This window comes from Piliocolobus tephrosceles, chromosome 11 (assembly GCF_002776525.5).
Source record: "Piliocolobus tephrosceles isolate RC106 chromosome 11, ASM277652v3, whole genome shotgun sequence".
NCBI classification, from domain to species: Eukaryota; Metazoa; Chordata; class Mammalia; order Primates; family Cercopithecidae; genus Piliocolobus; species Piliocolobus tephrosceles.
In genome coordinates, this window is record NC_045444.1 from 82,366,915 (window position 1) to 82,383,049 (window position 16,135).

The window sequence follows — 16,135 nt, forward strand, 5'->3', positions numbered from 1 at the left end:
TTTTTAGGACTTTTTCCTACATTCATTTATTTTTATTTTACTATTTTAGAGGTTCTTGCTGCCTTCTATTTGTGACAAAAGCCCTTAAGAATGTGCTCTCTTTGATTGTTTATTTTGTGAGGCAGCTACAGATTCACACGCCATTTAAATTCTGTCTTGGCCTTAAATATATACTAAGTATATGCTTGTCCAAATTCTTAATTTATAATGATTGCATAACATATTACCTTAATAAATTATTTTTCCTTAACTTCAATAATCTAATATAATACCTCTACTCAGGAAAGGTAGGGTGCTATTAAAAAACAATCTCATCCTTTAGGATATTATAAGACAGAAGCCCTTTGAGACTCAAGTACATAGGATTTTGTTGTACATTTCTTAAGGATAATGCAGCAATTTCTCAATACAGGGCAAAAAGTAGCAGGCTAACAACAGGAGAATTATCAGCACAGTGTATATGGTACAGATAATAGCACAAAAGGACAGATAATTTCTGGAAAGGGATGACATACCCACTGGAACCATGTCCTGGTACTGTGGCCTACTGACTGTATTGAACGTACTGGATGGCCTGGGAAGAACTGGTGGTCCTGCATGTCGAGAATCTTCTCCTACCTGCAAACAGAGGCATCTTTTATATTCTGCACCAAGAGCCAGAATGCTCTGTATCAGCATCCCAAACCAAGTTGTTCAAAATATTAACAATGAGCGTGGTGAAGTACCACTTGATCAGAACAGACATCAGCTGTGGAGCTGAAGCAGGGTTCTTAGTTATTGAAAGCCTTGTTTTAGTGGCTAAATGGGGGGCAGGGGAAGGAGTTGAGGCATCCACATTCTTGAGAGGGGCTGGGGCAGTGACTCTTTACCAAGTGGCACAGAAGTAGTTCAATCTGCTTATAATTACTGAGGCTGCAGGAGCTAAACAGCAGACTTGTTCATCAGGACTAACTTGTGCGTTGACAGAGCACAGTCTGCAACAACACAATCAAAGGGAAGACTGAGTGGTATAAAATGTTTTGGGGAAGTGCCAAGATGTTTCTTCTTTTGGCTAAGGCAGGCCAGGGAATTCCCTGGCTCAGCAGAGGAGGGGTTGAAGAGCAGCAATCTTCATGTGGGGTTCTGAGTTAGTATACTATCTCCTCAGGAGCAATTTTCCATGCCTATTAGAACACCTGGTACAACAGATCTTTCTGGTTTGAACCTCCCACACCAGGGTGCTAATAGGAACAGGTGCGGAGGAGCTAAATAGGGTTGTCCTAACCTGAATTATTTATTGCACCTAATATAGATTTAGAAACTCATACACACAAGTAGATAACCAAAAATACCCATTAACAGTCTTACCAGAAAACTCTAATGTTGTTTTCGCTTCTGCTTTAGCATTTTTCCCCATATTACAGAAGTCTTTTAAGACAATAGTAGAACAGCAGTATAAGAGATAATAAGAAAAAATAACATACTGCACTGGATTTATAAACTGGGATTTTGAAAACAGACTTTTATTCCACCCACAACCATTTGCAGCCCTTTTATCATATTGCATCTCTTGGGTATTTGCTGAAGATTTTTCTAAAGACCCTAATGCTGGAAATATCCTCCCCACCCTCCACCGCTTGCTTGTCCTTTAAGAATGCTCTCACTCATTCTTCAAAGAGTAGTTCAAATAGTCCCTCCTCGACAAGGTCTTCCCTCTCCTTCAAGCCCAAGTTAAATACAACCTTCTCTGAGCTCCCACAGAACAAGCAGAACAAGCAGCTGCCATTGTGAACAGTTTATATTATTTGTGAATTATACCACAATAAAGCTAGAAAGATATAAAAAAAAGAAAAAAACATGATTATCTAAAGGTATATTTTTCTTTCCCAACTATTAAAAAAGAAAATTTACAAAGAATTTTTCATTCATATTTTTATTCATTTGTAGTAAGGTTTCATGTTTTTCTTGCCTATTAAGAATGCGGGAAATGTGTGGGCCAGGCGTGGTGGCTCATGCCTATAATCCCAGCACTTTGGGTGGCCAAGGCGGCTGGATCACAAGGTCAACAGATCGAGACCATCCTGGCCAACATGGTGAAACCCCATCTCTACTAAAAAGACAACAATTAGCTGGGTGTGGTGGCAGGCACCTGTAGTGCCAGCTACTCAGGAGGTTGAGGCAGGAGAATTTCTTGAACCCGGGAGGCAGTGGTTGCAGTGAACCGAGATTACGCCACTGCACACTCCTGCCTGGTAACAGAGCAAGACTCAGTCTCAAAAAAAAAAAAAAAAAAAAAAGGATGCAGGAAATGTGTTACTTATTTGCATCCCTCATAACAGCAACCATTATGTTTCTTCATTGTAGTAGGTGTTTGGTGTTAGCTTGTTAGATGGAAAAGATATCAATCTTTCTACTGACTGGAATATTTGCTGAAGGAATACAAGATGGTAGCTAAAATGACTCATGTATGTAATTAGAAGTTTTCTCATCCTGCTTCTCTTGAGTTACTGGCTTTGAGGAATGAATACAGCTACTCTCTGGGGAGATCTGATCACTAAGTACAGATTGTTAGTCAGATATCTGATCATTTCAACACTCCAATATATACTTTCTCTCCTTACAGTATGTTGCCATGTCTCATCATTTCCCAGAAAAGCCAAAGGTCTTCTCTCTGAGACCTCAGTCCTTGTAACCAGACCAGCAGACAGTGGGCAATCCCTCTGAAGGGCAGCACTGCAGGATGTGCATGTTTCCAACAGTTGTGTCAGAAAGGACACTCCCCTGGAAGGTTTAACAACGTGGAGGGCTGGACGCTCGGTCTGTATGGAGTTATCTCTGGGCCACTGCTCAGTTTCCAGTCATAGGAGGAAAAGCCTTAACGTATCCCTTAGGGACCCTCTCTCATAAAGGCTACTACTACTAGACCATGAAAATAATTAATGTTCTAAGGTAGAGGGGTTGAAAAAAAATGAAAGTATAGCTATTAATCTCATGCATGTTTTCCCAGAAAAATAGTCCTAACTAGACCAAACAGCCAGCTTCATACTGTGAAGTCATGATAAGGTGAGTGGTTAAAGGGCACGGGCTATGCAATAAAATATCAGACAGAGCCCTAATTGTGCTACACATTGCACACAAGGTCCAAAGGTGAGAGGTCTGTTCTGCTTTTAAGATGAATGCTGTTAGCGTCATTCAGTTCACCACTAATGGGTTACATGACAGCAAGTTAAAGATTTATTAGCTACTCATAAAGCGTAAATATTTTTGTACATACCTCATCCTGTAATATATTTGTATATCATTTTTATATGAGCTTCTCATGTGTACCCTTCTATATCTGTACTTACAACCAGTGAACACATGATGCATTGGAGCAAGTATGTAAATCATGAGGGGAAATTCCAAGAGTAGAATTTTGATGAATCAGATCCAGTTATTTACTGTATTCATATGTTTTCTTATGCAAAATATACAGCTACAAAGATATTTTATATACAATATAATATTGAAAATATGACATGCACATAGACACAGAAAAGGCATGTAAAGGCCGGTAAAGGATCATAATTCTAAAGGGAATTTTCAGAGACAATGTAAATCAAGTGATGGTGTATAATCAAATCATAAGCCCATAGGAAGGAGAAGAAAACTTGACTTAAGACATTTCTTTTATATATTTAAGCTGCAAAAGGAAGAAGTGAAACAAGATTTGTTTTTTTGTGTTTTTTTTTTTTTGGTTAGGATATTAGAGGGCCCTCATGTGGTTACCATTGGTGCCTGCAAACGGGTTAAGTAGAGCAGTTTTTATCAATTCTTAGTTCAGCCCGTTTTCTCTAGGCACATAAAGTATATAAAACAACTCTCTCAAAAATATCCTAATTTTAAAGAATACTAGTGAGGATTCCATAATCCCATAGCCCTGGATGAATATTTTAATGTAATATAGAACACTTCACTTAAGAAATTCTATATTTAACCAAGTTACATTCATTTCTTCCTGTGAGGCTGAAAATGGGTGCGCAAACAGGCTTATCAGCTCCCTGTCTTGAACATTTTAATACATTATCAACTCCCTCTCACCTTCGTCTGAGTCAAAAAAATCTTAAATTTCTTCAGTTTTTCCTCATATATCCTACCTTTTTAAATTTGTGATTTAGGCTGTATTTCCAGAGAAGCCCTGTCAACATTTGAAAGCTTTTCAGCCTCTAAATCAAACTCAAAAAAACAAAACAAAAAAATACTTAAAAAAAAAATCCAATTCCTCAAACCATCACATTCTAGAAGCTTCTATCAACCAACAGGTCAGTCCCCAACATGCTTGACTCACCTCACCCGCACTGTGGCTGCGTTGCCTTGTCAGGTGTTGCCGATGAACCAGCGCACTTGTGGGTCTACTGCTCTGAAGTGGGAGCCGGGGATCAATGAAAGTGGTGGTACGGGAGTTGTGGTCCACAAAGAACGCCTGGGATACAATACACTGAGTCAAATACATGCCGCTCACATGTCTTAGCTGACCTATAACATCAGACGGTCAGGAAAAGACTCACTTCTGAGTCACGATCTTAGCTCTATTTTCTCATAATTTTCAATCTTTGGGGAAATTTCTCCTTACCCCCACAGGACAGATCACATTAGAGAAAGCCAAGCTTAGATGAGATCCAGAACGAAGAGAGCAGGAAGGAACATTATGCCTGGTTTTAGCAAATACTCTACAAGATAGTCATCAAAGATATGATCTGAGAAGGAAGCCAGAAGAATGGACATTTGGGCTTCTCTTAACTGACGGTTTTTGAGCTTTTACTGTCATAGGTGGTTATTATAAAGTTCTTATCACCTTTAAACTTTTAAACATCATTGACTTCTCTTCTTTTTTCCTTCTCCTATACAGTAAGCCACCAAATCCTTCTCATTTTCTCACTGTAGTATCCTCTATTTGTCCTCTCCCAGCCTGAACACCACCCCATTATTTTGGGACTTTATTTTATGTGTGTAAGTACTGGTGGTTTCTCAGCTGCTCCACATCTCTATCACTGTAGTCATTTAACTGGCCCATTACTACAGGAATATTCTTTCTAAACACTTCAATTACATCACCACCCAATCCAAAGCTTCTCGTGACTATCCATTGTCCACAGAAAAGACATCCCCACTCTTTGGTCAGTTTTTCATGACTCTTTAACAGTCTGCCTACATGCCTTTCCAGTTTAGTCACCCATTACATACCCATTCAAACTCATCACATACTGTCTAGAACTTTAGGTAAGCCACTTAAGTTCTCTGAGCTATATATTTCTTACAAAAACATGTCTCTTTCATTCCTAACAAACACTTCTCCCCCACAATGTGTTAGGAGAGTGGAAGCCATGTCTGGCATGATCACTGTAGAATCTCTGGTAACATGAAATCATGAATGAGCATAAACCATTTACCTCAGCATTGCACTAATATGAAATACAATGTAGCAAAGCATTTTTTGGTCTGTTTGTTTAATTCTAAAACTATACAAGTGCTATCTATCACTATCCTTAGGGGCCCAATGTTGTAAGTTTTCAAAGTAAAATTTACTCAAGGTAATAATGAAACCCATTATCTTAAGTACAATTAGAAATTGTAAGTTTTCCATGATCAGATAGTTAATTAGGTCATCAAAGATGAAAGGGGCTATTAGGAGAGCCAGGAGACTCAGTACCTATAAACCAAGTGTCAAGGCACATGATGTATGCCAAATAACAGGCAAAAAAGAACTGACCTTTCAAATCAATGGAGCTCAGTTAACAAAGTACCTTAACACCTAGAGATGAAGCTATCTAGACAAATGCCAGAGGCAGATAGTATATTTATACCTATTTAGAAACCTACTTTCCCATTACAGAACAGAATGTTTCATATGGAACTGTATGTACATCATCAAGAAATGGGGCAGGTCCCATACAGAAAACATTTTTACATCTTTATAAAGAAATAACTTTAAGCAATGGATGTACCAGAAAACAAAGCAGAAAAATGGACAGAACAGGAATCTTTCCCAGTCCTTTCTCTTACTATCCAATTTCTGGGTACAAAAAATAAAGGCTTTGTGTGAGATTTTGTCATCAGCCTTACATCCTGGGTAATGTTTCCTCTTCACTAACCTTGGGTGAAACATCCTTCTTCTCAGGTCTTGGAAAAAGTACTCCAGTGATAAAACCTATGTGGACTTGCATTGACAGGTTCTGACCCCAAACGTCACATTGGTCCCATTTGGTTCGTGCTTCTAATACAATTGTCCACTATTTCTGCCACTATTCAAAATGCCATAAAATAGCAATTAAATTATTTTGTACCAAAGGATGTGGCTAATACCTATTTTTAAATAATACATATTAGAACCAAACCCATATCCTCTTTATGTAAATGGAGAGTAACAAGCTTTTATTACTAACACAATCCTATTAACCATCTTGTTTAAGGGAAAAATACAAAGAGCATAAATTAGAATGGCCTATTTACCTAATTTCTCAGGAATGTTTTGAAGGGATGGGTGGTCATTAACGGCACAATGATGCACTTGTAATTATAAAGACAAATGGGTGTCTACATGTAGGTCAACTGTGATTTGCATGTAGTGTCATAGCCTAATGTGATTTTAAGAGGCTTGTCTAAAATCCATTCTTGAAAGAACTATACTGCAAAAGCCTTGAGAGTAGTGACTCTATCTTACTCACTCTGTTATCCCTAATAGCTTTTAGGGCTGTGCCTGGGAGAAAGAGGGTGCTCAGATAAAAACAAATTGCCAAAAACTTGAATTTCCAACCAAAATACAAGGAGACAACTAACAATTAACTAACCAAGTGTTAAAAAGCATGTTCTTGGGCCAGGCGCGATGGCTCACACCTGTAATCCCAGCACTTTGGAAGGCTGAGGTGAGTGGATTGCTTGAACTCAGAAGTTCGAGGCCAGCCTGGGCAACACGGCAAAACCCTGTCTCTACAAAATACTCAAAAATTATCCAGGCACGCGATGGTGGACACCTGTAGTCCCAGCTACTTGGGAGGCTGAAGTGAGAGGATCATTTGAGACTGGGAGGTGGTGACTGCAGTGAGTCAAGATTGCACCACTGCACTCCAGCCTGGGTAGGTGACAGAGTAAGACCCCATCTAAAAAAAAAAAAAAAAAAAAAAAAAAAAAAAAAAGCACATTCTTTTATACTGAAGAATTGGGAGAAAATACTGAAGATTTGGGAGAAAAAAAAATTGAGGGAACCTAAAGACCCTAAAACCACAAACAGAAGATTTTAAAAATCCCATTGTAAATATGGATAAAGTACCAGGTTAAAAATTGAGAAGTGGGAGGCAACATAATGATTAAATGCTTGGAATTTGGAAAAAGACAAGCCTGGTTCTGAGCTCTAGTTTGCTACCTGCTAGTAATGCCACTTTGGGCAAACTAGTTAAAATTTTTAAACCTCAATTTCTTTTCATGTTAAATGGGGATCATAACTACATTAAAGGAAGGTTAACTGAGATGGTTCATATGAATTTTTGAGCATGCTGCCTGTGACACCTCAAGTATGAGGTCCCATTATTATCACAAATAATAGTTTTCTTTTCTGAAACCATTTCCTAAGGATCACAATGTTTCTTGCTAAAGCCCATATACAAGGCTCAAAAAAAGGAGGACTAGTGAAAACTATGTTACCAGGCTCCTTGTAAGTATGTGTGGCCAAGACTAAGTTCTGACCAGTAAGATGTAAAACATGGTACTTCTGGGAAATCTCCTGATGAAAGACAGATGATCCTTCGTTCTGTTCTTCGCCTATCCTACTCTCTGAAACACAAATTTAATAGTGGAGCTCCAGTAGCCATACTGAACCATGGAGATTGTTGAGGAAGAGAGTCAAACTCTGTAAAATACTTGAAGAGATTTATTCTGAGCCAAGCATGAGTGGCCAATGGCTTGTGACACAGCCCTCAAGAGATCCTGAGAATGTCTACCCAAGGTAGACTTGGTGTTACACATTTTAGAGAGGGCTAAGGCACCAAAAACACATGCAAGATATATGTTAGTTCAGTCTGGAAAGGCAAGACAACTGGAAGTAGGGGTGGGGGCGATTCTAGGTCATAGGGAGAGTCAAAGATTTTCTGTTTGGCAGTTGGTTATTATCTAAAGATCTGGATGGAATCAATAGAAAGGAATGTCTGGGTTATGATGAAGGTTGTGGAGACCAAGGTTTTATCATGCAGATGAAGCCTCCAGGTAGCAGGCTTCAGAGAGAAAAGGCTGTAAATATTTCTTATCAGACTCAAAGGGTCTGTTCTATCAATCTTAAGGTCTCTGATGGTGTTAACGCTGGTCAGCTGTGAGGCATATCCAACCCCCCCCCCCCCCCCGCCACTTTCCATCATGGCCTGAACTAGCTTTTTTAGGTTAACTTTGGAATGTCCTTGGCTGAGAGGAGGGGTGCATTCAGATGGCTGAGGGGCTTAGAATTTTATTTTTGGTTTACAAGATGAAGGATGGCTGAGCAAAAAGTTGGAAGGAGCGGTCGGGCACGGTGGCTCACATCTCTAATCCCAGCACTTTGGTAGGCCAAGGTGGGCAGATAACGAGGTCAGGAGATCGAGACCATCCTGGCTAACATGGTGAAATCTCGTCTCTACTAGAAATATACAAAAAATTAGCCAGGCGTTGTGGCGGGCACTTGTAGTCCTAGCTACTCGGGAGGCTGAGGCAGGAGAATGGTGTGAACCCAGAAGGCAGAGGTTGCAGTCAGCAGAGATCGTGCCACTGTACTCCAGCCTGGGTGACAGAGCAAGACTCCATCTCAAAAAAAAAAAATAATAATAATAATAATAATTGGAAGGAGCTGGGGCTCTCACAACATGATGAACTCCCTGGTCAACCCCAGACTGCCTACCTCTGAACATCTTTATGTGAGAGAATACACTTTTTTTTTTTTTTTTTTGAGATGGAGTCTTGCTCTGTTGCCCAGGCTGGAGTACAGTGGCACAATCTTGGCTCTCTGCAACCTCTGCCTCCCAGGTTCAAGGAGGCAGCCTCCCAAGTAGCTAGAATTACAGGCACGCACCACCACACTACCACACCTAACTTTTTGTATTTTTAGTAGAGACAGGGTTTCACCATGTTGCCCAGGCTGGTATTGAACTCCTGACCTCAGGTGATCCACCTGCCTCGGCCTCTCAAACTGTTGGGATTACAGGCGTGAGCCACCATGCCCGGCAAGAATACAATCTTGTACATTAAAATGTATATGGGTTTTGCACCACAATACAGTTAAATCAAATCCTACTGGAAACAGTGAAGTTTCCACGCTGCAGAGGAAAGACAGTCTCTCTAAAAGAAAAATCAGAAAACACCATTATAGGTAGGGATTTTCCCTATTTGGTGAATAGTGATATATCTATCATTCACCTTTAATACAGTTAGAATACAATTCCCAATTTAAGTAAAATGTACAGTTGGGAATTTATCAAGCTGGGATTTGAACCCATATTTCTGTCTGACCCCAAAGCCCAATGAGCAATACCTTTCCCCCCACCTCTCTTCTTTTCATACATCATCTCCTTTTTTCCATTCTGCTTTCTGCCTACCATCTTTTCCTTTTTATGTTCTTCCCACTCCCCTCACACCTTATATCATAGTTTATTTTAGGAAAACATTTCGGTATGTATTGAATGAGGCTGACAGTAACAGCCGCTCACAGTGCTTGGCCTCACCAGTTTCAACACTGCAAAATTTCAAGTGGAAAGACTGCTACTGATCCTAGACAGCATGCTCTACATACTACGCCCAATTCTATTGCTAATCTGTTGGAAAGATGGCCATGGGTGGAAAATAGGTCCTATTTGTATCCCACAAGGGGCTCTATTTCAGAGTCAAATGGAATGTGTATATTGTTTACACATGCTTTTTATGTCTGCCAAGTACTTGCGGGAAAAGTCTTGATTAAGACCTCCATCAAAGCCACACAGCCAGGGCACTGACTGAATTTAGCACTTCTAAGGAGCAATCCCTTGGTGTGAGTTTTGGCGCCACTCTAGACCCACTGTGTGACCTTGGACAGATTTCCTTAGAGCTTTGCTTTATTCACTTAAAGGAGATTACTCAGGTCACAGTTGAATTGTGAAAAATAGATTCTACTTTAAAACGAAGAGGAGAGCACACAAAGTCCAAGCATGGCATTTCTATTTGTGACACACATATCAATTATGTCAGGAAAATGGATCACTTTCCCACAGGAAGTGCTACCTAGTTCAAGCCAGCAATGAAGCTGACCTAGTAAATTTGGATCACTTTATGTCACAATTTTTGAATAGCCTTCAATTATTTATGAAAGTATCTACCATGTATTAATAAATACTGTCTAGAGGAGAGTATGCTGAGAATGCAGACATGAAAAAAGAAATTGTATGGAAAAATAGATCCTTTTCACATTGGTCACTAGTAAAGCAAATTTTGAACAACATTGATTCCCTAATGCTAGGTTTCATTAAGGAAATTCACTCAAGCTTTACAGTGCTGGGCCAACTAACAACTCAAAAACTGAAAGGAATGCAAATACACAAACTTGAATCTCATTTTTAAAAATGTCTACCCTTTCACTGCTTCAGGGCATAGTCAGAGTCAAGAAATATGGGCTAGTTGGAGCCAAGTGGTATTTTAGTGAAGCCAAACAAAATACAATTTTTTCTTTACACAATTCTTTCTTTCTTTCTTTTTTTTTTCTTTTAAAACAACAAACTCCTATTATTTTAAGAAAAGAAAAAGCCATCACTATTTATGAAGAAATACCAATCTCAGGCTCAACAAATCTAAGTTAAAGAAGTTTGAAATTGTTTCCAGTTACTATTTTGCCACTAAGGAATACATATTAAAAGGCTATATAAACAAAATAAAACAAAAAGTGCTTGTAACTATGCTACAGAAAGACAGAACATCTGATCTTCCATTTTTCTTTCTGTAAACAGTTATGGAAACAGTGAAAGGACAATAATTGATAAGCCAGAAGCACTATGCATTGTATCTGCTCTAAATTCTGGTTTCTTAGCCTACAAAGTCTTAGAAGTGCTCAAATAAAGGCTCATTGTAATCTACTTTCATTTTCTAAAGATTGTATTTACTTACCCATTCTCTTCCTTCCAACTTATAACTCTCTTCTCAGGTCCTGGCTCCTTCCTCCAAGATTCTTCCAGTTATAAGGAATAAACAAGCTATTATTTTCTCTACATTATACCTTAGACAAAGTCTGTCACAAATAGTGGAGATGAAAAGGGCTGAATGATACAGTTTATCCTCAGTAAAAAATCGTCATGCTAACTTGGTTCTTTTGAAGGAATCAGTAGTCCCAATTATTTCATGACATCTGTATAAGTCACAAAAACGGTTATAGAAAAGTATTACGTTTAACTGCTATGACTGTAGCTCTAAAGGTGCTAGGAGAGGAAACAGGGATTTGTGGTACTTGGGCCAGAGTCCTGAAAACAGACGATTAGTAGATGTGGACAAATATAATATAAGTACAACACTTTGATGTAAAATATTAGCTAAGGGAGTGGTATTTTATGTGTTGGGAGTGACAGTATTTAGGTATTCAACCTAACATAAAAGGGGAGCCAGTGGTATGTTGGAGATAGCTTGTACCAGCTCGTGAAAGCTAACTGTAATTTTAAGAAATTCTGTGAGCAGGTTGATGTGATGCTGACAGCATGTAATTGACCATGTTGGAAGAATTTACACCATGAAAATTGGCAAGTGCTACAAATCAGCCCACCTCTCCGGACCTGTCCCAGAGAGCAGATTGTTCAACATTTCCCAGCTTAACAGCTGTGGAAGACTGGGAATACAGTTATCTAAATTATCACATTTCAGGTGGAGTAGAAGGGCATTACCATGAAATGTTGAAATCATATACACACACACACACACACACACACACACACACACACACATATATATGTATATAATCCATGCAGGTCATAAAGACAACTGTTAAAAAAGAAAAGGCAAAGGCCATCTCTGTACTTAGGTAATTCCTTCAAGATTCCATGAGTCTACCATTTTACTCAGAAATTTATTCATAAAACTGATCTCTGCTCTATTCTCTCATTCAAAAAGGTACATAACCCCTAGACAGTTTATTTTTGCCATTTGCCTTCTATGTATACTTATGCATTAATTTTTTCTAACATATTTTTACCTTTTAAAATAGACAAGAGGTCCTTAAAAACCAAGTGCTATCTATCAATTTATAGTTTAATTCCATCAACAGCTAGATTGCTGCATAACGTAAGGCAATTAAACCAGGTGCCCACCACAAGAGGTATTGGTTGTTTCCAAGCAATTAAAAATGTGTCACAAAAGTAACAAATGTGGTGGTCAAGTAGACAACGTATTTTTCAAAATGTAGCACTTATCTTGCTAAGAGATTTTTGAAATTATGGTTAAGTTGTGGCCTCCAAATATTAAGTTGCACTTTACTCAATGAGCTAAATAGGACTTGACCCAGTAAATACTTGCCATCGGTTTCATGCAAGATTGAAACCAGGGTCTAGGTCATTACTGAAACAACTGTAGCCACACAGGCTATTAGGGTCTGGTAAAATGAGAATTCTCCAATCGGCTCAGCCTGTGGTAATTTCTACCATACAAATATTTGTTCTGTTCTAAAATCTGTCCTCGTGACCATAGCTGCTAATTGCTGTGGTTCTCAAAGTTGAGCATTTGGACCATTCTGATACTTAAACTCCCAATCTGACACCCAAACTCAAAACCTCTAGAGTTACAAAGCTTGGACATAGAAATGGAAGCCAATTTAGCTGGGAGATATTGTAACACATGATTTCTGTAGGAAAAAACACAAGAAACTATGGGAAAGATATTTCACTTTAATTAAGAAGATGGTTCCCATTATACATTTTTATTTTTTAAAATCCCATGACATGTATGATATGTCACTTATAAAGTTCAAAGTTTCTTTGCATCTGGATTTAGGCCCAAAGAGAATAATGTGGGGAAAAAACCCTGAGTTAATATTGTTTGAGAGTCTAAAGCAAAGAGGCAGGAGGAAATAATCCATATTTAACATCTTAAAGGGCATTTTTTAAAAAACAGAGACTTTTTGGCCAGGGACGGTGGCTCACACCTGTAATCCCAGCACTTTGGGAGGCCAAGGTGGGTGGATCACAAGGTCAGGAAATCGAGATCATCCTGACTAACACAGTGAAACCCCGTCTCTACAAAAAATACAAAAAAATTAGCCAGGCGTGGTGGGGGGCACCTGTAGTCCCAGCTAGTTGGGAGGCTGAGGCAGGAGAATGGTGTGAACCTGGGAGGTGGAGCTTGCAGTGAGCCTGTGCCACTGCACTCCAGCCTGGGTGACAGAGCAAGACTCCATCTCAACAAAAAAAAAAAAAAAAAAAAAAAGAAGAAGAAGAAGAAAAAGACTTTTTTTTCCCCAAAATTAAATCAAATAAGCCCATTATGTAAACTTGAGAAATAACAACTTTCACAGTTTTGTTTACTCACTATCCAAGTCATTTTGTAGCATTCTCTCAGTTTAACTCTCTGCAGTGTAGTATCTACTGATTTCATTCAATTGCTATGTTTCTCCTGAAATTCACTCATTATTTCTTCACAGGAACCAGAAATACCCACCTGGTGCTTTCCTGTCTCTGTGCCTTTACTTTGGGTGTTTTCCCCACCCCATTCCTATTTTTTCTCTCCTCCAAAATCTCTTTTAACCAAACTTCAACCCCTCATTTAAAGCTCACCTCAAATACTGCTGTTACTATGAAAACTTTCCAGGTATCTCATGCAAGAAATAAGTCATTCGACAGTGGACCCTTGCATAGCACAAACCAGTGCTAAGGCACACATTCTTTTATAATTAAAAGAAGAGGCATTTAGGGTAAAAGAGCAATGTTTAGGAAAGGAATGGTTAGTGGCTTTACACAGGAAGTACATGATTTTGTGCCAAAGTGTGGATCTGATGTCAGTTCCAGTTCTAAGTTATTTGGCTTTCAAGAATGTTTCTAAAACCTTACTTTCATGATCATGGCTGATGGGAATACAACCACCAGAGTAGATGTCCACTGGTACAGCAAGAGAACAAATCCACTGAGACACCACAGTATCAGAGCACTCATCGTAGAGAAACAGAGAGCATTACACGTCATTATACAGGTGTAAGGTAGGAGCAAACAGCCCAGGCCAGACGATCCTACAGCGATCAAGAATGACGTGGACAGCAAAGAACTGTAACACCAAAAAGAAACCCTGCTGTGAAAATGCCAGACCGCCATGGTTAAGGGAGACCAGCAGTTCCTTAAGAGGAAGAATAGCACGCTGACATGAATCCTACAGTATATCCCTTTTACATCATCATGTATTTCCTATAAGAGTAAGGATTCGTCAATTAACAAATCTGTATCATTTTCACGAAATGCCAAACTGATGAAACTTTTTAGTTACTGTTCTATATAGATCCCTGTTTCTACCTCTAAATTTCAGTAAATTATGAACGATAATAATACCTACCTTATAAATTATCAGGAGGCTGCCACAGCATCCTGCCAAACCCTTACTATCTTCATTATAATTGCTGAAGATATCCCTTCTCCCTCCTTACTGGTGAGAGGCAGGAGAAGAGCACAGACTCTGGAGCTGGACTGCCTGGGTTCAAATCCAATTCCACCACTTACTAATTGTGGGACCTTGGTCAATTCACTTAATCACGCTGTGCCTCAGTTTCCTCTTCTATATAATGTCGATAAAAATAGCACCTATCCCCGGGCAGCTGTGAGCACTAAATGAACTAGTGTCTGGCCCAGGAGCAATGCTACACACTCCAGAATGCTACATTAAGTGGTAAATTTTTATCATTGTTAGCACAATGGTGCACACCTCAGAAGTGTTGCTGAATGACTAAATAAGTGAAAACACGAAAGGAAGATGTTACACTAGAGAAGAGAAGATGGAGGCAAATTTCAGCCTGAGAACATTCCTGTTAAGCATCATTTCCTTTCATGTAGATGAGGATATGGACATCCTGTTCCATGTCAACTCTAAAAATCAGTTATCACTGTGGGAAAATAACTTCATAATAGTTAATAGCTTTTGATGTTGCATTACACGAAAAATGTTTTCTCCGTTCAAATGTTCTAGAAGCGCAGCAACTCATTTTTAAAAGGGGTTAGCCAGGCAGGGTGGCACGTGCCTATAGTTCCAGCTACTTGGGAGGCTGAAGTGGGAGGAGTGCTTGAGCCCAGGAGTTCTGGACTACAGTGTGCTATGCCAATCAGGTGTCCACACTAAGTTCTCCACCAATATGGTGACCTCCTAGGAGTTGGAGATCACCAGGTTGCCTGAGGTGGGAGGAAACAGCCCAGGTTGGAAATGGCACAGGCTGAAACTCCCATGCTGATCAGTAGTGGGATCATGTCTGTGAATAGGCACTGTACTCCAGCCTGGGCAACACAGCAAGACCCTGTCTCTTAAAATAAATATTATTAAATTCAATTAAAAGGGGCTAAAATTCTGGGGCTGAAAGAAAACCTATTAGCTGCCTATTCATAAGACAGGAGACAGGACTCCTAACATGCTGCCCAAAGCAGAGTCGCCAAATAGAGACCAAGCGCCAGCCTTCCTGAATGTTCCTTTACATTATTTTAATCTACTGGAAGCTGGTCACTTGGAAAGAAACTTACATGGGAGAATCACACAGCGATAAACTTGCTTTAGTTAAGGTATCCAGCTTAGCTAAAAATCTTATTAAAGTCTTAATGCATGACAGAGAGAGATCAGGCTAAAGTGATAAGCTTTTGGGTCTGTCTACTAATCTGTCTTGTCCACAAGGCAGGGGTCCTTCAAGTCTTTCACCCCAAACAGCATTCTAATGTAAAAGCCAGCAGCAGATTGTGAGGTCAGCTCTCTACTAGCCTACACTCAGGGTTCTGTACAATGCCAACTTCAAGTTGTAACACCCAGATTAGTAAAAACATCCCCAGAGAATAGGATGTTTGGGATAGTCATGTCATGAACGTTGTTGAGATAATGTTTACTCCTGTTTAACCACCAAAACTTTTGTAAAAGCCATGAGACAGAACTCGTTCTTAAGAATACATTACAATTCTTCTTCAATAGTATCCTAAATGTAATT

At 39.3% G+C, this 16,135-nt stretch overlaps 1 protein-coding gene across 1 annotated transcript in view; it reads right to left on the minus strand.

The window, feature by feature from the left end:
• The window catches only part of HECW2 (HECT, C2 and WW domain containing E3 ubiquitin protein ligase 2), a 232,228-nt gene that overhangs the window by 75,133 nt on the left and 140,960 nt on the right, over window positions 1-16,135 (minus strand). The window contains exons 14-15 of the mRNA XM_023216573.1: window positions 4,307-4,441; window positions 516-618 (exon numbers count right to left, since the gene is read on the minus strand). Coding sequence (XP_023072341.1) covers window positions 516-618; window positions 4,307-4,441 — 238 coding nt within the window. The remainder of the gene's footprint in view (window positions 1-515; window positions 619-4,306; window positions 4,442-16,135) is intronic.